This window comes from Watersipora subatra, chromosome 1 (genome assembly GCF_963576615.1).
Source record: "Watersipora subatra chromosome 1, tzWatSuba1.1, whole genome shotgun sequence".
NCBI classification, from domain to species: Eukaryota; Metazoa; Bryozoa; class Gymnolaemata; order Cheilostomatida; family Watersiporidae; genus Watersipora; species Watersipora subatra.
The window spans coordinates 24,920,928-24,948,915 of record NC_088708.1 but is presented as its reverse complement, the minus strand read 5'-3'; the positions used below and the strand labels follow the sequence as shown (position 1 = coordinate 24,948,915).

Below are 27,988 nucleotides of genomic sequence, written 5' to 3'. Positions count from 1 at the left end.
TGATAGAAGTTGTAAGCTAGGGGTGCAGAAGACCCTGGTTGGAAGCGCAGTCTGCTGGTAAAATAAATTATGAATAATACCTAGCAAGCTTAATTTGAGAAATACGGGAGGGTTTGTCAACGTACAAGGTTTATTTATATTTATAATGTAAGACGACTGAGTAAATGTGAATAACACCACCTAAATATAACTTTGGTGATAGCAGGGATTCGAAAACGAGAACTTGTATCAAAAACGATTATTTAAACGAATACGTCCCTACTGCTTTTCTATCTTTCGAATAAAAAAGCGAAGAAAAGAGTAGGGACTGTTATATTGTTATTGGTGGATAAGGAGAATTTATGCTATGCATAACTATACAACACAACATCCACGCACAACATCAGTGTTGAAATTAAATTGTCATTTTATTCATTTTTGACTGTTTAGTTTGTGCGCCTTTGCTTAGCTTGTGGGAACTAATTTGATTTCTACTGGTTCAGATACTAATGAAGGTATTAAGCTATTGTAAGCAACACTAATATTTACCAGTAGAAATTACTTCTATATTTTATAAGTCAAACAATTAAAATGTTTGTTTGCTCAGTCCTGTACAGCTGCGATTTTCAACAGTCAAATGAAAGTCATGACAGCTCATAGGTTGAGAGTTTAAGCATGTGGTGGGGGAAAAGACTGCATGGGCAGGAGAGAGAGAGAGAGAGGATGAGGCAGAGAGGATGAGGCAGAGAGGAGAGCGCCTAAGCAGGCCACAGGAAAGAGAAAGCTCTGCAAGCCCTTGGAAAAGAGGCTGAGTCATTGGAGCTGCTCTCTTTTATAGATGTCTAGCATGTTAGAAAGCTAGTCTGTAGCAGTAGGTTGAGTTTTATGGTTCAATGCTTTTTGTTGGGTGCGCGAAGATATCTTGTTATGCAAGTCATCAGCTGGTGTACAAGATGTAGACATGTAGGGTGGAGCTCATGACTTACTCATGGTATCTAGATCGTGTCGGACAGAGGGTGGCAGATTTCTATATGGGATATCATTTGATTCGTCGTCGATGTTTCTTTGATGGTTTTATGGTAGTGGTTGGTAATTCAATTGCTTCTAAATCCCTTTGGCATGTTCTCTGCCCGGCGTTGACACAATTTTTATGATTTATTCCTTAAATTTTGAAGTTTCTAATTTGCTTTTGGTGTTTTTTAATTATTGGATCTTTTGACATCTTTTGAACCTCTTGCTGCTTGTACGTATTATATGCTTATTTTTTGGTCTGGCTGCATTCCCTGTTGGTATGTTGTTTTCGTGATATTTTCATACAACAACATCTAGACTCCGATTGACATGGATATAATATTGTTGTAATTCAATAACTTTATTTACATGCATCAAGCACCATGTATATTGTTCTGGAATTCAGTGTTTACTTACCACTCACAAGTGGATTTTGTGTATGTTGTATATGCCTGCAGGCTTTCTTTTCATTCAGGAATACATGTATATGCACAAAGCTGCACAGAGGTTAATTAATGTTACCGTGCTGTTGTTTATGGTAATATGGAACATAGTTTTTTGCCTTGTAGTTCTAGGCCTTGTAGTTCAAGGTTCCTTGCTCTGTGCTTTTTATTCACCCCCTAACACTGGAGCGCAGTAGCTTACATAGCAAGTGCTAGGCGTCAGTCCATTGTCTTTCCATGCAAGCTGGCTTCTGCATTAAGATGTGGTCACACGATAGCCGAAATGAACTAAACGACGCAAAACGACGTCGGTGTCAGTTGTAAACTGTTCAGCCGAAGACATTTCTAGCCAAAACGAACTATTTCAGTCCTGCTCGTAATTTTGTGGCTGAATCCCTGCTCTTATTGGCTGGTTAAAATTCTAGCGAGCACGCTTCCCATTTTTCCTTGCGTGTGTGAGCAAAGTTGAAAAAAAAATGGGATAATCTTTTTATTTCGTTAATTAAACAACATGAAGCAATTTACGACAAGGCTCATCAAAAACTACATCAAAAACGATGGCGTCATTTACAATATTTCGTCCTTCATTTTGAATGAAATGAGAGCACAAAACTATATGGAATTTGTTGGTAAATAAGTAAAATAATTAAAAGACGTCATCCATTGCAATATGATGATATACTGTAAAAGGATTTTGCCAGGCTTTACTCAGGCACAATGTAGCTTGTGATTGTGTTGCATAAATGTAAGATGTTGCACTTAAGTGTTGCATAAATGTAAGAGAATGAGTGTGATTTTCCTTCGTGTAGAGTAGAAGTAGATACGTGGAAGTAATGTGTCATATTTATCCTGATGAAGAATCGTTGACTGATTTATTTATGTGAAACCGTAGTACTATAATAAAAACTGTTCTTTGTTTCTTATGTACTCAGCATAGAAAAACATTCATATGTTAGCAAAAAATATAATTTTGTTGATAAGAAGGTTTGGCAAAATCTTTTGTATCGAGTGATTTGTTTTGAGCAGCTGAACGATCTTCTGATAAATATCCTGCGTAATTATAATTAATAATTGTTCCTCAAAGTTTTTTGTTTATAAAAGAAATACTTAGCTCAAATACATAAAAACCACCAATGAAACAGTGTCCGGTCTCCATGCGTATGGTATCTAGGAAGTGAAGTTACTTCGGATGCCGTGTGACATGTGGCTTAGCCGAACCAAAACAACCTTCGAACCAAAGCTAAGTCGGTTCGGCCATCGTGTGACCACGGCTTTACAGTGCTAATCCAAGGATAGCTGGACGCATATGATGATTAGGAAAGCTTGGCTTAGCAAATTCATCACAATGCTCACCTTTTCAGTCTAAGTCAATGGCTGCTCATCTTTGCTGCCGAAAGTGACATCTGGTGTTCTCCAGGGTTTGGTGCTGGGGCCTCTGTTGCTCCTTATATACATCAAGGATCTTTACGGAGTCTTAAATTGTGAGAAAACTTCTGTTCAATGTTTTGCTGACAATGCAATTATATACAGACTTATATCTTGTGTAAAAGACTGCCAGGCACCTCACAACCAACCAAAGTGTCAGCCTGGGTAGAAACTTGGCAACTAAAATTTAACACCAATAAATACTCCTATACATCAATGTACCCAGCTAACATAAGCTTTACCTACAACCTTGACGCCATACCCCTAAGGCCTTCCGACAATTTTGTTTACGTGATTGTGTATTAATGTGAGGCTCTTTAGACTTTACTGGGCATATAAACAATACTGTTTGGAAGTCAAATGCCACTCTTTTTATAATCATGCCTGCCCTCTAAATTGTTAGACTTCTAGCTAAGAGAACTGCTTATTTTGGTATTTGCTTGCAAATAATGGAATATCCGTCAGAGAGAAATTGACCACAAGGCTTTTAGATGAACATATGGTGTTTGTAAACTTAATATTTAAAAAAAATGATAAGTAGACATTGGGAAACCCTGAAACGCAGACGAGAGATGAAAGACCTGCACACATTGAGTAAAATTCAATTTTAAGAGCTCAAAGTTGATGTTCATCAGTTCCAACAAACGAATTCTCAATATTCTATTAAACACAACACAAGGCAGACTATAAACACTAACACAATGGAAAATTCATTTTTAATTTAGCTTTGGAGTTTAGATCTACAAATTATTTCAACTTTTGACCTCTATATCTCTCTAATTGAACTATTTTATCTCCACAAGCTGACCCAACCACAGGAGATACCTTACAAAGTTAGATATAGTAATTATTGTTCAAGTTCTACACCTTACTAAATTTTAAAGAGACCTGATATATTCAGTTACTATCAGAGGATTATTTATTAGTTTATATCAATAATGAACATAGTGTTGCACTATCTTGGACGGATGACGTTATAGTTTTGTAATTACCAGTTGGTGTTGTAGTTAGTCAGCATTGCCAGGTAACATTGATTTTCTAACCAGTTGATTCCATGTAAGTTTTTAATTAATAATAATACAACATCTCCTTTCTTTGGAAGTTTTTTTAAATAAGAATTGAACAGAAGGAGCAGAATAACCTATTGAACTAATTATGTTTAGAGTAGACCGCCGATTACTCCATTTGGAACTTGGCATACTCCTGGGACAAAGTTCCTTTGTTGCTGCAACAACTTCTCCGAGGTGTTACTGCACCTGGTGTTGACATTTCTGCTTCAGTCGTTGATACCCATGCCGAATGTTGACATTGTTCTCCAGCCTCAGACATCTCAACATCTAGCAACATCATCAACTCCTGTCTCTACAATGTATGATCTCGGCTGGTCATGATTTGCCACTATAATTCCAGGGTTCCACTGGTTGTCATCAGGTGTGTGAACATCCACACTGTCTCCAGTCGCAATCGGCTCTATTTGCTGTCTTTCATTTTTTTCCTGTGCCAGACCATGTCAATTTGGTTTGTGTTTATTGGGCCAAATGTTGTCCCCAAACACCATCTTATGCCTAGAGAAACTGGTTCTACCCGGATCAAACATAGACGAGCTAAAAAAATGGTAGCACTGTAGCATATAACGTACTTTCGACCTGATTTGTCACAGCGGCAATGTGATATTAGAGTTGCTATAAACAGTATGAGTTGTCATACTAGAAGTCATAAATAGAAGTCTGAAGTTTCTTAGCATTTCAGCTTGCTTACGACTGGCAACAATTGAGACAACATCTAATTAAAATGTAGTGACTGTTCTGTTGCAAGCAAGGTTCCTCAGTGTAATCTATAAGTTGTTTTTCGTATGAGACAGTTTGTTCTTTGCAATGCATCCTCGATCAAAGCTAGTTCAGCTCTCTAAGGTTGAGTAAGCTTACATCAGATCATGACTTCAGAATGGGGTACAATTTCTATGTGGTGCACTAATTGAATGCCAACCTTGAGTGGTCTGTCAACAATTGTTGCAACGACGTTTTTTTTCTCTAGTAGTCATGTTTCTTTTTGTGAAATGGGTCTGAAATTCTTTTTCAGTAGACAAATCTAGTCTGAGAAAAAAAAATTTCTGAATGGTAGTGACCAGTAAGAAGAAATGTTTATAAGACTTTGAAAATTTCAATTCTCATCAAAAAATGAATTCAATTCCTAATTCTTTTGCATCGTATGTCATGTATGAACCGATTCGATTTACAATTCATAGCAGAAACATCACAATTCAATTCTTTAGTTATCTTAACTTCATTGACTCGATTCTATTCAATTTTCCCAAATTGACAACATCAATTCTTACGGAAGTTGACCTGTGACAATATATCAAAATAACAATAATTAGCAATTGCTAATTAGCTACACGCATTAGCTCAATTTATCGATTTTTTTATAGCAAATATAAATTATTTCACTGAGGATTTTAATGTTTTTGTCAGGTGGAATTAAGTCATGCCTACCATTTTGTGCTGGCATACACTCAGTATTTTGCTGTAAAAGCAGTTTCTATCATATAGTGTCAATTTATAGTTTGTTAGAATTAGCAAAAAAATTTGCACAAGAATCAATGCATTTGAAAAAACAAAAGGAATGTTTAGTATTTTTGTAGTTTAGTGAAACTTGCCGCAAAAAACATGCTGTCGTTTTTGCAGTTTGACCAATATACAGACACACATTAGCTAATATAAAAATGTAGTAGTCAAAAATATCATTGGTCTAGTGTTGAAAGATTTTACTAGCAGAATTACATTTAGACTGCTGTTTACAATATTTGTTTCACTCATCCTAAACCGGAAATTTAAACAAATTGAAACAAAAATTTATGCTGTGTTTCATAAGTAAAAGAAAAACTATGCAACTGGTTTGTTTTTGGCACAATCGTAACCTAACTTCCAAAATTTATTGTGGCAAATTTTGGGTGTATGGGTCAGATACCATTATGTGATAACACAAATATAAGCGACATTGGCATCGCTTTGCCCGCAAAAGGGTTAAATTTATTGTCCCAAAATTCTGACGAGCTAGTCAAAAAGTACAGCACCACCCTCTATTTGAATGTCGCCTATAATAAAATTCCACTCTAGGAGAAGGGTTAAAAAATGCAGCACCATGTCATTCAAATAGAGGTTTTACGATAGTTGTTTGAGTTTTTAACCCTAACTAATACACCTCGAGATCTCACAAATTGTATTAAAATCTATAGACTCAATAATATTGTATTACCGCACACCAACCCAGTTGTGTCAACAATTTATGAACAAACTTTAAAGGTGGCCTACTAGACTATGCAGCTATGCAAAAATATTTCACTTCGATATAATTTTACTATCATGTCACACTATTGTAAAATATCTTAGCGTCTGTTGCTTTAATAAAATAATCATATCTATATGCTTATCTTCCCATTACGATTTGTTTTAGCAGCCATAGTCAAATTTGAGCTGCTCCAATATTTTTAGAAATATTTACTCCCAAAATTTTTACTCATACCTTTTTTAAGTGTAATTATTATTACTCTTATGACATCAATTTAGCTACAATATAATAATCTCTCATTTCTGACTGCATGCAGCTGAAAACTTAAGTCTGCTTAAAATATTGTCAATCTCACATATAAAAAATATCTGACCAGTCAAGATTCTGGGTCTGAATACTTAGTTTAATTGTGTAGCATTCATCTTTAGCTCCGTAAAAAATAAAGTTGGGCCTATTAACTGAATAAATTATTTAGGTGAATCCCTATTTGACAAAATAGTCACTACATTTTCAGGTTTAAAAGATTTCCTTCATAAAAATCATTATTGTTACAAAAACCTGGAGGCTGACAATTTTTCATTCAGTGAGATACATTCCTAGGTAATCAAATTTTAAAGACTGCTATCTGATCATCATTTAGAAACCAAAATTGGTCTACCAACTAATCAATTGAGCTCGGTGCATCATGGCTAATTTGTTTCAGTTGTTTATTGCTGTGAATATACAATGTTTCAACTAATGCTTAGCATTATTTCTATTTGGAAAGTTAGTGGAGGCCAGTTTTCTATGTTTTTTATCTTAAATTAAAAGAATATTAAATTAAATTTTGTTATAGTAAACTGATGTGAGTGACTAACAGCAAAATTACAACATCCTATTATCCCAGCAAACGATGTCATTCGCATTGAAGATTATAATTTTTAATTATGGACGGATCATTTTTAGTAAAAGCACTTTGAAGAATAAACTTCACAGGTGAGGTTTGCTTTACAAAGGAAGATTTTTGTGGTTTTGCCAATTTTTATAGATCAGCAAACGCTATGACAGACCAGTCTTAGAAGCACGGAAGCAGTGATTGTTTTCATTTCATTTTCTCATTAGCTATCATTTTAGAAACACAAAAATATGTTTTATTTAACAATCATTCAGTGATGTTTTGTTCTAATGAAAAATAGGTCGCTGAACATCCATATTTGTTTCTTTACCAAGAACAATTTTTATTGCTCTTATCTCACGCAAGGATTAGAAAATAATATGAACTTTTAGCAACACAGTAATACAGCTAGGCTTTTGATTTTTAATGTTCTAAAATTATGACAAGAAGGCTATCTGTTGCTTATCGGTGACGCTTTGATGTTACATTCATAAAATCTAAGATTACCATGTCATTTTTAATAAAATATAATTGTGATATACATGTATAACCATTGTTTGAAATGCAGTTCTTTTTAAATGTGTATGCAAATGCTAAGAATAAGCATTGGCCAATGAACATTTGAAATCTTGGATCAGTGAAAAACAGATCAACGGATTAACAATTCTTGCCTGTGATTCAGATTCACAAACGATAATGCATAAGAAAATTTTTTTGTAGCTATAACAGCACTTGGTGAGTTTTGTAATGCAATATTAGCACAGGAGTGCAGCACAAACAGTTTTATCAAGGATTTAATAGAGTTATTAGAACTATTTGTCAAATTTACTGACACCAGTGTAGTCAGACATTAAATATTGCATGATCATGTAGAAGCTCTTATCTCTGGAGAGAGCCATTCTGCAGCACACTATACTTTAGTTACCCATTGCATGAGATCAATCATTTTTACTGTGCACATTTTGATCAGCTTATCAATGCTGGATTTAATTAGTAGGTTCATTGGTTTATCAATAATCTTCTTCTGCAACGATATTGCTAATTTAATTAAAGATAGCACCCTTTTCAATATTAAGCATGAAGTAGAGGTTTTGCTGTAATATCGCAACAACAGTATTTTCCTCAACAAATAGCTGGCCAATGGTATTCATAGGTTACATGCAGCGCTGTCTTCTTTGTACACAGTCAAACCTTGATTTATGATCACCTTTGTATACAAATTTTTCATCATTCAACATAAAACTATAGCAAATATTTGTCTTGAAAGGAGTCTCTAATGTTACACACTACTACTTTATTTATGAAAGATTATTGCCGCTATTTTTAGTTAGATTATTGCCGCTATTGTTTAGGTTTCGTCATCCATTATGAGGAAACCTGTGACTATATTACGTTTTGATTACTGTTAAAATATTTCGTTATTGATGTTTCATTCGAAAATAATTTTCGTACTAATTTTTTGTGTTGAGGAAGTTCTTTAAATCCGTGCATTAGTTTTTTCTTATTTATTTTAAAAAAGATTGTTGGGAAATGCTGCTATGCATAACCACATTGTCCTCTTTGCATAGACTTTGCTCCCACATAATAATAAACATCTCCAATCTTGTTTTATTCATAAATATCTTAGTAAACATTGTAAAATTCAGTTACATGTTCTAAAGCTTGCGACTGCAGTTAGCACTACATTTTCAATTTATTGTCTTTGTCAGCGTGCTACATCTTGGCATGCTACTACCAGCTTTAAATGACTCCGGTAAAATAGCCCCAGATTATGACCTTTATTGATTGCACAACTTTTGACATTGCATGACTTTTGACAACTGCACAAGCTCAATGCATTGATTATCATCAAAACTGATACAGTCATACTTCGACTTACGAGCTTAATGCAATGCGTTCTGGGACTGAGCTTGTATGTCAATTTACTCGCAATTTATTTATATATAGAACAATTAAATATATATTGATTGGTTTTCATACTCTAAAAAATGCAAACAAAAACATTTAAAACAAAATATTGTAGCAGAAAAAACATGGTGGTTATTGTCCTAACCATAGAGTTATCTCCCCCTAAAGTGATAACTGTGCATTCAACAACACAAGCGTTTCCGGTGCCAACAAGGAGCGTTTAGGCCACGCCCCTTTTTTGTGCTAGTCAATCGTAGTGATCGACAGAACAATAATGTCAGCCATGAGAATGATCATGAATTTCCAGTTAAGACAGTAATTATTGCTCATATTAAAGAAATGATGATTATAGTTTATTACTCTAATATATGCTTATTATTTAAACCATAACTGTCACGAACAACTTTTATCGTATTTTCTAGGTAAATCAGACACGCTGATTCCGATTTTGTACTCAAAATAAAGATTAGTCCACTAACCTTCAAAGTCATTTAGGCTTTTTTAAAGCGTTTCAATATCCGTTTCAAAAACAACACAATCGGCATTACAAGCTCCGCCCATAAATATGTGACGAAACCTAGCTTTTTCAGAAACGGAAGTTGGGAATGTTTAGTCCGATTTAGAATAATAGAGATGGGTGTCTTAAAACTCATTATTATCTAGATCCAGCCTGTAAAATAGTTTCAGTTTTTTATGAAAGGGATATAAACTATTTAAAATTGCTCGCAGCATGTTACATGACGTTTAAATGGGCTGGACGCCGAGAAAAATGAGCTCAAAAAGCGCGGTTTTATCACGAGCTAGCGTTGTTATTGCGCTTTTTAAATATGCAATGCTAAATAGCTTATCTACCTTTCAGAAAAGACTGATATTATTTTTAAGGCTGAATTTAGATATTAATGGATTTTAAAACACCCATATCTATTATTCTAAATCGGTCTAAACATCCCTACGTAACTTCTGTTCCTAAAAAGCTAGGTTACATCAAGTATTTATGGGCGGAGCTTGTTATGCCGATCGTGTTGTTTTCGAGACCGATATTAAAACGCTATAAAAAGTTCTTCATTACTCTGAAAGTTAGTAGCCTAATCTTTATTTTGATTACAAAATCGGAATCAGCATGTCTGATTTACCTAGTAAATATGATAAAAGTTGTTCGTGGCAGTTATGGTTTAAAGCAATTCAATACCTACATGCATTGCAAGGCACTGAATAGATGGTGTTAAGTAAGTGAGTTAATGCAATCAGTTACTCCAATGATATACAGCCCCCACACATGAGGGGCTGTATATCATTGGTTATTCATAGTCTCACTAATAAGATAGTCATACTGGGGTTGTATTACATTGGTGTGATGGGAAGCTAATCGACTGCCATCAACTGAAAGTATTGACATTGTATGGTGATAGAGTGATTCATTGTCACCTCAGTTCACAAACAGCCCTTGCAAGTAATATTAGATTTCAATGCGTATCAATCAAATACATAGACTAGCTTGAAGCAAAAATGTCCACTAGTTAGTGGCCATCTTTGCTTGATGTAAGCAAGCAAAAAGTTTGAAAGTTAGAGTGGCAAATGTTGTTATATGTTAGATAAAAATAAATTATACTTAATTATACTAAATTATAATTATTTAAAAATAAAATAGACTTTTTATTACTTTATTTATTAAATAAAGTAATAAAAAAGTAGTTGTGAATTACTTTATTTATTAAATTAAATTATTATTAAATAAAGTAATAAAAATTAGCTATGATTACAATAATTTTATATTGTACATGTAATCATAGCTAAACAGATTATATTTAGCATTACTTGCTAATTATTTTACATTTAAACACATTTGCAGTTTCATTTTTCTTTTTAATTCATTTTAACAAAAAATTTCTTTCATGATATGAAGTTTAAAAGTGGTAGTTGTTTGAAAAAGCTTGAAAACATTTACCGTTGTTTTTATTTTCTCTCGTCTCTTCATTTATTTCAATTACACAAAACACTTTTCATAATATGTAGTTTGAAAGTTAAAGTGGTAAATGTTGTTATATGTTAAATAAAAATAAATTATACTTAATTCTACTAACTATAATTATATAAAAATAAAATAGACTTTTTTATTACCTTATTTATTAAATAATTTTTCATTGTAATCATAGCTAAACAGATTATATTTAGCCATTGCTTGCTAATTATTTTACATTTAAACACATTTACAGTTTTATTTTTTTTCCTAATTTATTTCAACAAAACACTTCTTTCATGATATGAAATTTAAAAGTTGTAGTTGTTTGAAAAAGCTTGCAAACTTTTAGAGTTGTTTTCTTTTTCCTCTTAATTCATTTAAACTGCTTAAAAATATTTTCTCATGATATGAAGTTTAAAAGTTAGAATAGTAAATGTTATATAAAAATAAATTTTCTGTCCAAATACTTTTTTATTACTCGGGCAACACCGGGTAGTACAGCTCATAGTTGATGGCAGTTGATTAGCTTCCCATCACACCAATGTAATACAACCCCAGTATGACTATGTATGTTATTTATGAGTAACTGCTTGCATTACCTTCACTTTCACTCACTATCTATTCAGTGCCTTGGCAAGTCATGTAGGTATCAGGGATTACGTGTATGTCACAATTTCCATTTTCACAATTCATTTCCATATTATTTCCATTTCCATAAAAGTTCCATAATTCATTTCCATATTAATTCCATTTCCATAATTCATTTCCGTATTATTTCCATTTCCATATTATTTCCATTTCCATAAAAGTTCCATAATTCATTTCCATATTAATTCCATTTCCATAATTCATTTCCATATTATTTCCATTTCCATATTATTTCCATTTCCATAATTCATTTCCATATTAATTCTATTTCCATAATTCATTTCCATATTATTTCCATTTCCATATTATTTCCATTTCCATAATTCATTTCCATATTAATTCCATTTCCATAATTCATTTCCATATTATTTCCATTTCCATATTATTTCCATTTCCATAATTCATTTCCATATTAATTCCATTTCCCTACTTCATTTCCATAGTATTTCCATTTCCATATTATTTCCATTTCCATAAAAGTTCCATAATTCATTTCCATATTATTTCCATTTCCATATTATTTCCATTTCCATAATTCATTTCCATATTAATTCCATTTCCATAATTCATTTCCATATTATTTCCATTTCCATATTATTTCCATTTCCATAATTTATTTCCATATTAATTCCATTTCCCTACTTCATTTCCATAGTATTTCCATTTCCATATTATTTCCATTTTTATAAAAGTTCCATAATTCATTTCCATATTAATTCCATTTCCATAATTCATTTCCATATTATTTCCATAGCATTTCCATAATTCATTTCCATATTATTTCCATTTCCATAATTCATTTCCATATTATTTCCATTTCCATATTATTTCCATTTCCATATTATTTCCATTTCCATAATTCATTTCCATATTAATTCCATTTCCATAATTATTTCCATATTATTTCCATTTCCATATTATTTCCATAATTCATTTCCATATTAATTCCATTTTCATAATTCATTTCCATATTATTTCCATTTCCATAAAAGTTCCATAATTCATTTCCATATTAATTCCATTTCCATAATTCATTTCCATATTATTTCCATAGCATTTCCATAATTCATTTCCATATTATTTCCATTTCCATAATTTATTTCCATATTATTTCCATTTCCATATTATTTCCATTTCCATAATTCATTTCCATATTAATTCCATTTCCATAATTATTTCCATATTATTTCCATTTCCATATTATTTCCATTTCCATAATTCATTTCCATATTAATTCCATTTTCATAATTCATTTCCATATTATTTCCATTTCCATATTATTTCCATTTCCATAAAAGTTCCATAATTCATTTCCATATTAATTCCATTTCCATAATTTATTTCCATATTATTTCCATTTCCATAGCATTTCCATAATTCATTTCCATATTATTTCCATTTTCATACCATTTCCATACCTGTAAAATAAAATGTCCATATCCATTTCCCTAAAATTATGGAAATATTTATGTTTATGGAAATGAAAAAGTAAACATTTCCATAATATGTTTAGCAATCCCTGGTAGGTATTGAATTGCTTTAAATAATAAGCATATATTAGAGTAATAAACTATAATCATCATTTCTTTAATATGAGCATTAATTACTATCTCAACTGGAAATTCATGATCCTTGTTTAACCCTTCTCATGGCTGATGTTATTGATCTAGTCAATCACTACGACTGACTAGCACAAAAAAGAGGCGTGGCCTAAACGCTCCCTGTTGGCACCGGAAACGCTCGTGTAGTTATCACTCTAAGGGGAGATAACTCTATGGTCCTAACTTACCACATGCTTTCAAAAAGTAACAAATAAAAAATAATGCAAGGAAATGTGATTAATGAAAATGTAAAATTAAAATACATACAACAGCAGCTAACGCTAGCATTTGCCAGAGAGGGAGAGATAAGTTATCCTTCATTACAACAGTTGACTTTGATAAGTTTGGATTCTGATGCACAGACCTAAAAGCAAACTTTAATTTTTACCTTAATGTAATTAAAATTTCTTCGGCATTCATACTTTTAAGTTTCTCGCAGCTTATCTAATTTTTCCTTTTTTTTGCTCTCACAATCAGCCGGTCTTTTTAAGAGAAACCTATCTAAGTATGTTTGCCTTTGTCGCCCTTTCAACATGTTGCGATAAGGAAAAACACAGGTGCCGTCACAAAGGGCTAATGCAGGACCACCAGCCAAATTGTTCGAATGTCTATAATTTTTATAGTCTTGATAGAAAGCACCGGCCTTTTCACGTAGCATTATTTCAGTTACGCTGTCGCCAGTCATTTGTTTGTCTTTTATCCAAAGCCTGAGCAGTTTTTCCATCAGCGATCGTGAATATCACTAAGCCATTTAGTAACTATGGTTAATCCTTTTGCAAACTAAATGCTTTTAATATCCTCCTTTTGTTTGATAATTGTGGATGTATTTCTGTCATTTTGCTGAGTTAGCTCATTCATGCATACATATTTCGCATATTTTTCAATAATTCCACATTTAATATCAATTGTTATCATTCGCTTTTGCTTCTGCATCTGCATTATCCTTCATTGTACCAGTTAACTTTCGGTCTACGCACAGTGTTTCTAATTCACATAATTCTACACTGAAAAACGCGCACAAAAAACACGGTGCAAAAGTATAACGTGAGCAGTTGAAAAATACAGAGTGATGCTGTTCTCGTAAAACACCTCCGACATACGTGGATACTGACTCGCGTGCTCTTATCTCAAACATGGCTCGTATGTTAGAGCTAAAACTTGCTTAAAAGCTGGCTCGTATCTCAAGTTTCTCGTATATTGGGGCATTCGTAAGTTGTAGTATGACTGTACATCATGCATTTAGTTCATAAACTTTGTTTTTATTGTGTATGTTACTTTTTATTGTTCATTTTGTGTAACACTCAGAATCTGATAAAATAATGTCTCCAACATCATATTACGTTTTGATTACTGTTAAAATCTAATTGAACCGCCACCATATCTTTAAATGCCATCTCTATTCGACCTATAGGAGAATTGTTAAAAAATGGAACGCCACCCTTTAATAGAACGCAACCTCCATTTGACTGCCATTTTGACACTTGTTGATCTTTACGACCTCGTAATAGCAAGTGATCATTGGTAAATCGTCCACAAAATCGTACCAAGAATGACTCGCTTACATCAATAACAATTCTTTTGTTGTTTCTGTTCGTACCAAAATCCGTTTTCCAACTTCAAAGATTGTTGGTTTTGCGTTGAAACTTTGGAAGCAACACCACAGAAATAATTAATAACTGTATCAGGTTGATAGTAGTTCCCTGTTTAACGCAGTCTTGATACTTCGACCTATGTGAAAACAGTTTACATTTATGATAGTATATGAACGACTAGTTTTGTGCTAAAAGTTGCGCTTAATGCATACGCAGCTAAAAGTTTATCATTATATGTGCGAAATGCAACACGTAAAAGTTTCGCTCTGCTAAAAATTGTTTGGACACTAATATCAACTAGTTCAGCAGTGCAAAAAAAGAGTTGAGGTCTGAAGACTTGGTGGAAGGTATTAAACATCCGGAAAAAGATGAAATTATCCCAATCTATAGCAACAATCACAACACAACTGGACAAGCAAACAATGTGAATATTTTTGTTTCAAAAACATTAAGTTTCGTTTTGCTATGCATTAAAAGTATGGTTTGTTTATGTCACTTGTTTTAGAATATATATTTGCAGCATTTGATAGATTATTATTATATAACTTGTAAATTTGCAGATTTATAGCATATTATTTGATAGCATCCATGCAGTTATCTTAACTTAACAAAAATATCGACGCTCGTAACTCCTCTTCTATTGCACATAAAAGCCAGTTTTGGCTGCAAACTGTAGCAAACATATCAATGAATGCAATGAGCTTTTATGCAACATTGTTAAATATAGTTATAGAATAAAAAGATGCCTTCAAATTCAGAATGGAATAAAAAATTGAAAGCTCCAATCAGTGGCAAAGCAGGGCAAAGGCTATAATATCATCGCAGGTTAATTGCAAGCAATAGATATTAACAGGTAGAGATATTTCTCAGCTTCCTAATGCATATTTATTAAGAGATCTACAACAAGTATGTGGTAAGTTAGCAGATTCTTTGCTTCTAAAATGATTAATGTTGCTCCGCTCGAAGACAAAACAGAGTGTAAAATATAGGTGACATTCATTTCGCCCGTGAAATGGTTAAATTTATCTCCCCAAAATTCTGATGAGTTGTTTGAAAAATACAACGCTAGCCTTTATTTGAATGCCACCTCTATTTAACTGCCACTATAGGGAAAGAGTTAAGAGGTATAGATGTTTAACATAACCAAATATCCTTTTGCAGTAGCATGTTAGCAATCTAAGTTGTTTATGCATTTGTATATCATTAGGCTCAATGCTCCTAATTGTTTTTTTAATTTATTAAGAAATGTTTCCCATCTTAAACTAAGCACAGTAATTTGAATTGCAGTCTAACCTCTACACTTTCAAGTTTATTCGTTCCAAGTTTCCTTCATATCATAAAACTTTTGCGTGTGGGGGCAAATATTTTTATCAGATTACATCAGGATTTAATAAACTTATTCCACAACTTAATCATTGGCTATAACTCTATTAATAAAACAAGTACAAGTATATGATATAAAATATGTAAAACTATGTCCAAAACTGAATTATGTGTAAAAACCAAATTAATAAGTTAACAATCAGTAAACAGAGGCTTTTGTAGCTACCTTACTTTAGAGACACTCATGGAAATGCAGGTTCAGCAACGCGTAGCTCTAAACAAGTCTTTTCTGATCGGGATATACTGTTTAAACTGCATCAAATTTAAACTAACTCATATTATGTATTTTTTATTATTTATAGTCTTTCATTTCAGAATTTTTCACCTTTCCCATTTTCGATATATTAAAATATAGTTAAAAATCATTTGTTAAAAATTACTTGGAGTGCAAAGTCAAATATTTGCTCAACGATTACATTGAGCAAATATTTGACTATTTATTTTTTGGAAAATTTATTTACTATTTTAAAAAATCTGTATGTTGAGGTGATCAGATGTAGAGGTTTGACCGTAAATAGTAAATTTTTATAATTAGAGCTCATCTTTTAGGTTATTAGATATTTTGTTGCAGCTTTCCTGTCTTCATTACAAAAATGATGCAGATGTACATACATGCAGATTGCATAGAACCAACAGTATTTTACATCAGAGAACTCTAGCAACATTTACATAGAATCTCAAAATGGTTATCAAAATGGCTTCACAGTAGTCAATGGTTTCAGACACTGCTATGGTGGATGGGCGATATTGCTTTGGACAAAGAAAGTACTTGGAAATGGGATTTGCAATTGGCAACAGCTAAATCAATTCAGTGTGACGTAGTCAAACAAGAAAAAGAATTGAAGGAAAAGCTGGTCAGTACAAAATGACAATCCTGTAGAATCATCACGGAGCCTTTATTTGTTAATAATGATAGAAATGGTTGCATTCAGACTGTTCAGACTAGCTGATACTAGAATTATGTGTGTGATCTAAACAGATGCAGGAATTTTCTGAAAAAAGCAAACGTTGCTTGAATGGTAAATTGCTTACTCATCTTTGTAGAGGCAGCGAGCTCAGAGCTTTTTGTGCAAAGATGTTAAGTGATAGAAAAATTAAAATACACAAACTGCACAGTAAAACACCACTTATTTTCTGTATTGTTGAATTTTTGTTGCAAATACAGAGAATATTATGAACTTGTGCTCTTTGGTAAACTCTCAGTTTTGTCTTTACATAAATTTTTGCCATTTGTTACTTATATTTATTAAATTTTCTTATATTTACTTACATGTAAATTTATGTACTTCAATACTTATAGACTCTCGCAATATCCAATTTTTTCATTTGTCTTTTGTAGTTATCTTGCAAGAGAGAACTGGCAAAGTTATCCACACTTCTCCCTGATCTTTGCACTCCAATCCCTTTCCCTGCTCCTTCAAAGTTTATACCAAATGGATTAGTATTTGATAGTAGGTGCAAAGTTTGGCTTGCTTCACCACAAACAGTAACAATGCTGATTTTTGTTCAATGCCGATATCATTGGTGATTTTTTTATGTAGCACACGCGTAGTATATGTTAGGAAAAATTAAACATATTCAATTCTAGGCGACGAGTTAGATGATTTGAAGAATTTGGTATTGAAGCAGAAAAGAGATATTGCAAATCTTCAAAACCGTATCTTGGCTAATGAACAGGAAATTTCAGGTATTATGTTTTAAAGAATAGAGAAAGCATAATATTTTTATGCTTTATTATTTATCTTGAGGTGTTGACTAATGTTCTAAAAAAATAATCAAGGAGATTGACCAACCAGAAGCTGAGATATAGCCAGCCAAACACAGGTCTACCAAAAAACATAAGTTTTTTGGTAGTCATCAATATATGACGTATGAAATCGACTCGTGTGCCATTGGTCAATTAAGCCAACTAATGCGCTCTCCTATAACAATCACGGCGTTTTAATTGGTCTAATCCCTGGAAGTATAGAACAATCAAATTGGGCCTAACAATCGTTGCTCTGAGAATTCCGAACCAGTCCCTCTGACGTGTAGATTAGTTTTAGAATAAAATAATTACACGCATCTATTATTTCGCAACATTCTGCTATCAATTTCTACAAATTATATTAGTTACATCATTTATTCTATACGCAGTTATATTATTATTTTGTATAATATGCATTATGATTATAATATTAATCATAAAAAATAATCATAGATAAGATAATAGATCAATAGAAAAATCAAATCAAAAGTTATCGTTTTCTTTTTTTACAGCAAGAGCAGCACGGTCAAGTTATTCTTTTTAAGATTATGGCTGTAGTGAACTTACAGTCTGTTAATAGTGACGATAATCATGAAAATCAACTAAATGCTGCGGTAGATACACAATAGAAAAATGATGAATGAACAAAAATTCACATTCTCATTTCTTATTCTAAACGACTTGCAATCGCGGATGTCGCATATAGACTATACACGCGCCGTTCGTTGAACAAAGGATCTTCGGAGCATATCCGTGGAGATCGAGTTAAAATTTGAAGCACAATAGTCAAAATATGCTCTTCTGTTTTGACAAATCACGTCGAGGGGTTATGGGCAAATGCCTTTACCACATAATGTTTGCTTGATTTTCCTGAGAAACCAGAGCTAGTCTGTAAATTATTTACTATCGCGAGTAGCTTTTCACATCTCGTAGCCAAAACAATCATTATACGTAACGGCGGTAAGGGTGCACAACTCCGGCACATGAACATTAAGTCGATTTTATACGTCACAGTTTTCGAGATTTTCGAAGGGTTTTCCTTTGATTCTTTATTAGGTAGACCTGTGTTTGGCTGGCTATATCTCGGCTTCTAGTAGGTCAATCTCCTTGATTCTTTTTTTAGAACATCAGTCAACACCTCAAGATAACTAATAAAGCATAATAAGATTATGCTTTCTCTATTCTTTAAACCCTTAATATATTAAGAAAGGAAATGGTTTATAATGAATATAAACCATTTCCAAACAGTTTAACTCCTATATAGAGCTTCTTGTTGTTGTTGTTGCTTTTAGTATTCCTAGATTCCTGGTGTAACCATTGCTTATTTTCTTAGTAATCTCTACATTTGCATGAACTAACATGTATATTCCTACACACTTTTAGGTCAGCTGTAAAATGGTTTTGCACACATTTCAACTGCTACAGTTCCATAACAATAGCCAGGCACTCTTAGCTATTATTTGTTTGTTGCTAATTTAACCCTTTCGCAGGCGAGTTTTTGAGGCTGTTTGAGACCTCCTGGGAAAATTAATTTTTCACAAATCGATTTTAAAAAATCATTGGCACACTTTTATTTATGGTATTGTATACGTGTATTATGTTTTTATGATACAGGTAAATACAAATGAACATGTTTCAAGTCAATTCTTCACATAACAGTTTCTCTAGCTATGGTACTTTCGGAAGCATTTGCCCTTGCAGAAGCCTACACCGCAGTCTTGACACCATGTGCTTATTCTTGCTCCCACCTCCATAATCATCAAAACTATTACTAGGTTCTTCGTCACTTTCACTCTCAGATTTTAATGCAAAATCGTCCCAGTCACAATCTGAACCAGATTCACTGTCACTATTAGTTCTGGCTACTAACTCTAAGAAGTTATATTACAATCAGCTGATATCCTATTACCCCTAGTACTAACACTTCTACTTCTTGCAGCATTAGAGAGATGTGCGTAATTTCGTTTGGAGGTCGCCATGACAGTAAAAGAAAAATGTTGCACATTAGCAAAACATTGAGAAAGCAGAACCAAGCTAAAAAAAAATTCCAAAATTTATTTGCAGAATTTCTTTTCGGATTTTTTTTGTATAGTATTGCAAAACAAATGTTTTTTTCTCACAAAACGGCTTCTTTGTTGCTAATAAAGACCGATCTATTGTAGTTTACTATAGGTAGAAAATCTAAACAAAAACCGGCAATAAGCAGGCCAGAAATTGATTTATCATGCTGCCCATTATCGTTAAACGACAATATCGTCGCTACGCCTGCAAAAGGGTTAAGACTCACACTAATCGATTATTATTACTATTGATCAAATATATGTATTTTATTCAGAACTAAAGGAGATCGGTGCAAAATCATCCAAGTGAGTATTAGGCTTTATCAAAAATCATACTACAATCTTTTAGCTACATGTAGTTAAACAACAAAATTTTAACTAGTGTAGTTATAGAAAAGTTTGCTAAACACACTCCTGCTAGTTTAAAAAAAGTACTCCATTTGTTATCAAGATTACTGTTTTTTTTTACAAAAAATAAATGAACTGATTAGTCTTTTGCTTAGATTACAATATATATTTGGTCTATTCAGGCTGCAGAATGATTCAGAGTTGCAGTCTCTTCTGCATTCTGAAAACTCTTTAAAAATGGAGTGCAGAGATCTTAGAATACAACTGGCTCAGATTCGACAGAAACAGTGGTACAAACCATCTACACATCTGCAGTACTCAAACAGACCCTCCACTTGCTCACCTATTAACCCAGTTCAACCATCACCACATATTAATATCAAGAACATGTCACAGTCTGTGAAGCCATGCTCTTCACTTTCAACATGCTCTTCAATAACTCGACCTATGGAGTATGATGTCGAAGCTCCTCTGCAATCTCCTCACAAAATACCAAGATTGTCTTCAACGGTAGGTACATCACTGCTCGCATATGAATTGGGAAGAATCTATAGCACATATAGCATTGCACTTGCTATCGAGAGTATGTTCACGCTTGCAGATAAATGTTCAGTGAGTCATTTCTTGCACAGCTTATTGAATTGAATTACGAGTCGAGTTGTGAGTTTGTCATGTTTAACTGATTTAGTAAACAGATTTATGATGCATCATCATTTTGCTAGAACAAAATAATTGAGTGTATTTATAATGACAAATTTTTTAGACGTTTATTTGAATTGGCTTTAAATCATTATTGACATTGCTAATATTTTTCGTCACTCCAATAACTTTTGCTCAATATTTTTCGCAAATTTTAAAGTGTTAACACTTTTGTTCTTAGAGTGATGAGAGATCTACAATTAAATGTAGATTACCTCAACTATTAGCTGTCAGTCAAAAACCAACAAGTCATTGAGAAAACAAATTTTGCTCTCATCCACTGACATCTACTGTAGGTAAAAACACAGCAGTTGCATTATAAGCCTATGAATATTGGCAGCTACATCTCAGTGAAAAGAAGATACGGCTACAATAAAACGTATGCCAATAAATATAACATACTACCTTTAGGCTTATGAAAAGGCATATGAGCAGTAGTTCTGTTTCTCACCCTAAGCTGGTGTACATATAGTGAGTGACTTGAGGTATTATCTTTGCATTCCCTAAAGCTCACAGGTGTTCTATTTTGTGTCTTATTGCTTGTATCACTATGAAATGTCCTCCTTTATTTGGGCAAATTATACAATAGAGCTGCTGGTAGGTTATGCTAATAAAACAACTTTACAGCATGAAATTACATAAGTTGTTGTTGACATCACTCCTCAAGTTAGCAGAATTAGGGTTTTTTGTCAATTAGGGTTTTTTTCAATATTCTCAAGCTGACAATCATTGATATTTAGATGAACTTTGTTGCAGTATCATCCAGTTTGTTTTAGAATAAATCAAAGCAGAGTTGAAATATCTGGTTTGCACTTTTGTGTTTGTCAGCTATGCATTTGCAGAGTATTAGAATTCTCTTTTTTAGGTAGCCGAGTATGCAAGCAGCTATAATAGTCCTATGTATGCATCTCAACATTATGAGCTCAATGATGAGGTAAATTTATTATATCATGAGTGTCAGATATCCACAGTAAATCTTACAGGAGATATGACAGAGGTTGTCTTTTGTCAGTTCGTGTTGTGTAAATATTGTTACAGGCCAGAACACTTTACCTTAATCAAGAATAATTTCTTCATGAAAAAAAATCATAATTCCAATAGTGCACTTGCGCATTAGTAAAGGAATGACAAATGCAGTCTTATTGAAGACTTGTGGCAAATATTTGAAGACTGTCTAATATTTGGCACAAAAACAAATCTTATCAGTAATGTAATTTAATTATAGATTCATTGTTATCACAGCTAAGTTTTCAAAAATGTGTTGCTAGGAGTTTCAATTTATTTTTGCTGTTGTCTGTCAATTGAGCCACATTTTACCTCTAACTGCAATAGCATAGATGTCTGCCATTTATATATGATATGAAAAGTTTGAAAAATTAAGTTGTTTTTATATTTGTAGTGCAACTAAAAATGGAAAGTTTTGCAGGTGTCATTTTGCAATACTTATATATATACATTTTATATATATTCAATTGATTTTAGTATAAGTCCAAGCATGATAAAGTTATTACTGTACATCTTGAAACACATAGATTTTAATAGAGAGCATCATACTTAGAATGGTGGAGGCATAAAACTCTAGTTGGAATCACTTTACCTTGAGGCTCTATTACACTAGTGTGCAAAATGATAAAAATTTAAATGCTAGCAGTCTTCGTGACGCAAGCGTAATAAACCGACAGTTCAAAACAGCAACACACTTTGTCATAGCGTCACGAGTGATGATCTTGGCGTGTGAATGCATGAAGCGCAGTGTCTTATTTGAGGTCTCTAAACACAGTTCGGTGGCCAATCCGAGCTCGCATTGTGAAAATGTTATTAGCAACTCCGGTAAAATTAGTTTATATTATCTGTGCTCTTTTCAATGCATATAGCTCAGGTTGTTCAAATATGTATCTCATACAATATGAAAAACAGAATCAATAACAGCATTATGAGGAGTGGTTCAAGGCTGAGTATGTTGGAACCATAATCATAGATTCTTCTGAAGAGTCATAGGATTCCAAATTACAATCCATTGGCATACAGTAAAAAAGTATAAATGCTGCATGCAAGCTATGTTCGGCCTGGTTTTTCTGCTGGAGTGACTGCAGGGAAATAACTGCGCTGAAAATTAATCATTCGGCTGCTGGCTAATTTGCAAACAATAAATTGGATGCACTAACTAGTCAACTCGTCTACATTAGTCAAAGAGTGTCTGTCACCAACTGCTCAGCATCTAACCCTAAAGATGCAAATGCCAAGCCCATGTTTGCAACACATCTTTAGGGAGACACCATTTGCTACAGGGAGTATACTGTACTGTAGGGACTATCTGATTTATTCTTGTAAGGCTCATGCGCGCGATGAAGTCTGACACGAGTTTACCCCAACCTAGTTTAAGCTATTTAAATTAGAATTTCAGTCATTATTTAACAATTACACCTGATATTTGGTAGCATAAAAAGACAAACGCAAAAAGACAGAAGATTTAAGAAACGTCTGCAGTTTTAAAACACAAGAAAACTGCTTCAGTTGCAAAGCTGCATCCAAGCCTTACATTCCTGCTGTAAACGTTGTTATGGTCATCAAATCTCCTGTAAAAACAGCTTAAACGTGTAATCAACAGCTAATCCAACATGCTCAATATGACTCACTTTGGCTTGCTAATTGTTTGAACATTGAATGAATAAACCCAAGAGAAAACCAGTTGCAATTATGCTTTTCAAACCTGCCTAAATGTTGGGGCTGTGGTTGCGTTCCAGATCTGATCTTTACTTCATTGTCATATGCTTTCTACTTGTTTCCATTTGAGAGTGCTGCATCAGAGCCGACTGGTAAAAATACTAAAGGTGTGAGTGAGCACACTAAAAGGGAATTAAGCAAAGCTATAGCAGCTGAGGCATCAAACGAATGTCACCTCAAAGCACAACTTAGTGCGATATCATTCACGTCCATCCAGCATTAATTTAAATTTGAATAAAATGTATTAAATATTATGGTTTATTTACTTACCAGCTAGCTTTAACTCTTTTGCTATTTTTCGCTAGTTATTCCTCTTAATATCTTCTCTTTTATAATTTTGGTGTCTTTGATTATAGAGGCATGGCCTCTCTCTTACTAGCGCAATGAGTTGCTCTTCCATATCTGATCACGCTAATATTATTAATCAATTTATTATTGTTAATACACTAGTGTTTGGTTTGACCAGGCTTGCAGTTTTCGCGGTCTATGACCTTGGAACAGCCAATAGCGTGCAAGAGATCGCATCCAAAATCAAACACGTTTGAACGCTCTGAAAACGCCACAATCTTGCGGCTGCCGCTTTGTCGCGTCGCTTCACTCTCATATCACATTCGCTCTAGTGTGCGCGCACCTTAATAGTCTAGTAGCCTTCATTTTGAAATTAATATCGCCAATAAAAATTCTTTTTTTAGATCAGCTGGAAGTTAGTTTTGATATTATGTTTGTTTTGTAAATAGAAGATACTCACATGTAACACTCTCTTATATACATACTGCATAATACTATGTATTATCGGCATGTCATCAACTTCTCATAACTCCCACCTGCAACTGCTGTGACGACAGACATCAATTAGTCAGGAAGGTGGGGTAGCATTAAATCGCATCATTCAACAATACTCTTCAGTTATTTGTATGCATTCTACAATTAAGTGTTCATTATTAACTAAAACTGAAGAGCCCGATTCACAGGCGCATTAAGATTTTGCTAGAAAAATTTTCTATGCAGGCTTCTGACTCTATGTCTGTAACTCATGCGTTATTAAGGAAGTTTGTTTCATAAGTAGTATATAGCAGTATATGCGGTATATAGCCTATATAGTTATTGGCAGCATGGTAGCACCGTAAAGGATGAGGCTGGTATGTTATCTTATGTAGCTTGTTTTGATTCGAAAACTTCGCCATGATGCAACATAAAGCCATATATAGTCATGTTTGTAGCCTTCTGGTTTCAATAGGGGTTGGCTCAATAACAATTGTATTATCAGTTACGTATATTTTTAAGCTTTGACAACTGCTAAAGAATCTGTGAAAGGACCCTAGACAGGCAGACAATATGTCAATGACATATACCAATATCTAAATTATGACTGTCACTTAATTCTTTTATGTTGTGATGATTGGTTTTGAAAAATATTAATACTGTTAACAGCAAACCAATTTTTGTTTGAGCTCGTATTTTATTATTGATTGTATTGATTAACTTGGCCCTTTTATTCATCAGCTCAACTGTGTATTATTTGGCCTCTCCACGAAGAACGCTTTTAGGTTCCCTATACGTTTGGTTTATTTGATTGGGCTACATGTGAGGCATTTCGATTACAATTGCATACTCCTCAGAAATTTCGGATAATCATGGTCATTTTTGCCTTGAGCCCCTAGTCAGGGCCTTGTCCATTAACTGTGAATAAGTGCATGCATGATGATGCATCGTTAAAATATGTTGCCCGAGATCTTTATCAATATTTTGATGTTTCGAGTTATTAACTGAACTTTGACTTTATAAGTTTGATGTAGTTCGATGTCCGCTGCAAGCGTTTTATTGGTTTCATTCAAGGTCCATTGATCGAGCAATTATCATGTTGGTAGCATATCGCTAAAATCAGCTTGTAGAGATTATCACCAACTTTATGGGTATGCATTTATGGGTAAACAAATTGCTTATTGCTTAGACCTATCCCATTCTAATTGTTCTTAACATTTTATGTTGTGTACCCATTTTGGGGTACACATGAATCCGAAATCTCTCTAAAAAGGTGTTTCTTCAGAGAAATTAATGATGCAACATGATGATACAACAGATGTCTTTTTATTTAGCACAATAACATAAATGTTCTTCACCATTCAGGTTTTATCCCAGGTTAATCCCATTGACCACGACATGGAAAAGTCGCCATATTCTGAATATGAAGAATCTTTTGCTGAAGATTCTACTTATCTTACTGTTTTGCCAGCACATGGAGCTGCTGTATCCAAACCAACAGTTTCTTGCATGAATAAGGTTGGTTTTTGCCTCTCTATTTCTCATAGTTCAAAAAGATTTTTAACTCGGACATATGTCAGATTTGGCTGTTAATTGAATCAGATGAAATCCATTACTCGTTAGTTCTACGTGAAACATTTTGCTTTACACAAAAATCTGCAGATTTTTTATTTCTGTACTTCGATTTGGTCTAGATAGCTTATGGGCGTAATTTTTTATTTTTAACTTTGTCAGGATTTTTAAACTTTGACCATACGAACTACTTTATGAAAAAACTACCAGGTGTTGAATATGAAGAAAACTTCTTACATTTTACCTATCTTACTGTTTAGTTAACAACCAAAGTTGCTCTATCAAGACTGACAGCCTTTTGCAAAAATAAATTCCTTTCTACCTCTTTGATGTACCATTAGATGAGTGAACGTATGATGGAGTGTGTTTCAAAGACAACAAGATATATTTAATATATTCAAATTTTGATATCACTTAATTCATATCCTTCTACAGTAGACACTCTTATAATGTATACCTCCTATAACAGAATTTATGTAAGGTTTTTGCTTGGTACTACGTAAAAAATTCCATATAATGTAAAGTGTCAAGTCGAGTGAGTTCCCAAATTCAATTTGAATGTTAATTTATCTCGCCGCACTTGCGAAAGAGAAAACGAAGTGCATATAGAGTTACATCTACTATATACGTGTATACAACGTTTGCGACATTCTAATTCATCATGATAGATCGTCAGATGTGTCGACAAAACAGAGAATAGGGTAGCTGCACAATTGTTCATAAATACAAAAACGATCGATTGGTACAGGTGTTACAGCGTTGGTCTCCCAATCTGAATATCACGAGTTGGAGTATCGTCGAAAGTTATCTTTTATCCTAGCCTTGACCCCCTGAATACAGATAGACGATGAGCAGGTAGTACTGCTCTTTTTGTAGTAAAAATATTTTTGGTTTTGCTCTATTGCAGGCATATAAAATATTTGTTATTAGTTTAACCTTGCAGTATAGACTTTGCTGGCTAGAAAAAATAAACAAATCGTTGTAAATGAGCAGCGAAGATGCGCGTTCCCATCAGTTTATTGTAAAATTACCGCGAGCATGGTCTATAAAACCAGTGAGATTGATCAGAAAAAAGGAAAAAGGTTGTTGATGCAAACCATTAATACAGCAGTTATGGTGCATCCCACAAATTAAAAAAGTTAAGTCAAGTTTCTCTTTTTTGAATGGCCTAAGGGATGAGTTTGGCAAGATCCTGGAACAGATTAGGCAATTTACATATATTTACTGTTTTTATAATGTAAAATCCCTATAGCGTAAACGTTGCTGGAACGGATTATTTACGTTGTAGAAGCACCTACTGTAGTTCTACATGAAACTAATGTGATTGGTTGATGCAGTATTTGTGCTTTTCGATATCTAAAAGTTGACTTTTTTCCCGTTTTCAGGATGAATCAGATGCAAGTATTCAATGTTTGGAAGCTCGCAAAGAAGCCAACAACCGACATTTTAAGTTCTTCACTAACTTCTAGCAATTGACTTATTGTTGTTTTAAATATTTAATCAATAATCATTAGCTTGTTTAAGTTTTGTTTCTATCTAACAACTACGCTACATGCGGCAGTATATAATTTATTTAATTTTCTCCCATACACAGCTGCTAATTTTTTAGTTGGGTCATCATTTGAAGATGTTTCTTACAAAAAATTATCTTAATTACACAAAATCAACACCTAAGTTTAATTATGCTTTTGGTACCTGAGCTGATGGTTTATCGATTCAAAAAATAGCCTTGCATTTTAGTAGGGCTGTACCCTACTGGCCAAATTGTAACTCAATAAACCGTAATTAATTAACATTTCTCCATTTTATGATCATGTTTTTGCAACACAATCACCATTGCGAATTTCGTGTGTGCGGCTTTAATGTCATTTAATCTCACCATAGCCATTAACAGTTGTAGCAGTACATTGAGGTTATCCATTTAGTAAGTATTAATCTAGAGCTATAGCATAACCTGTTGTTTG

General features: G+C 33.4%; 1 protein-coding gene across 2 annotated transcripts; it reads left to right on the top strand.

The window, feature by feature from the left end:
• The first annotated feature begins 3 nt into the window (after positions 1-3).
• Positions 4-27,985, top strand: LOC137410474 (uncharacterized). 2 transcript variants are annotated; one of them, XM_068095892.1, is made up of 9 exons: positions 4-57; positions 16,835-16,966; positions 17,452-17,563; positions 17,701-17,799; positions 20,195-20,225; positions 20,450-20,781; positions 21,836-21,900; positions 25,830-25,970; positions 27,410-27,985. In XM_068095892.1, the coding sequence occupies exons 2-9, from the start codon at positions 16,850-16,852 to the stop codon at positions 27,491-27,493; spliced, it is 981 nt and encodes a 326-aa protein (XP_067951993.1). In that variant the 5' UTR covers positions 4-57; positions 16,835-16,849; the 3' UTR covers positions 27,494-27,985. The 2 variants fall into 2 exon arrangements, with proteins under 2 accessions (XP_067951993.1, XP_067951992.1); XM_068095891.1 differs by having other exon boundaries at positions 25,818-25,970.
• Positions 27,986-27,988: the final 3 nt, after the last annotated feature.

Coding starts and splice junctions, on each gene's coding strand:
- LOC137410474 (XM_068095891.1), top strand. CDS start 16,850: ATGGGCGATATTGCTTTGGACAAAGAAAGTACTTGGAAATGGGATTTG. Junction 17,564..17,700: donor AAATGGATTAGTATTTGATA/GTAGGTGCAAAG, acceptor ATTCAATTCTAG/GCGACGAGTTAGATGATTTG. Junction 21,901..25,817: donor ATTATGAGCTCAATGATGAG/GTAAATTTATTA, acceptor TTCACCATTCAG/GTTTTATCCCAGGTTAATCC.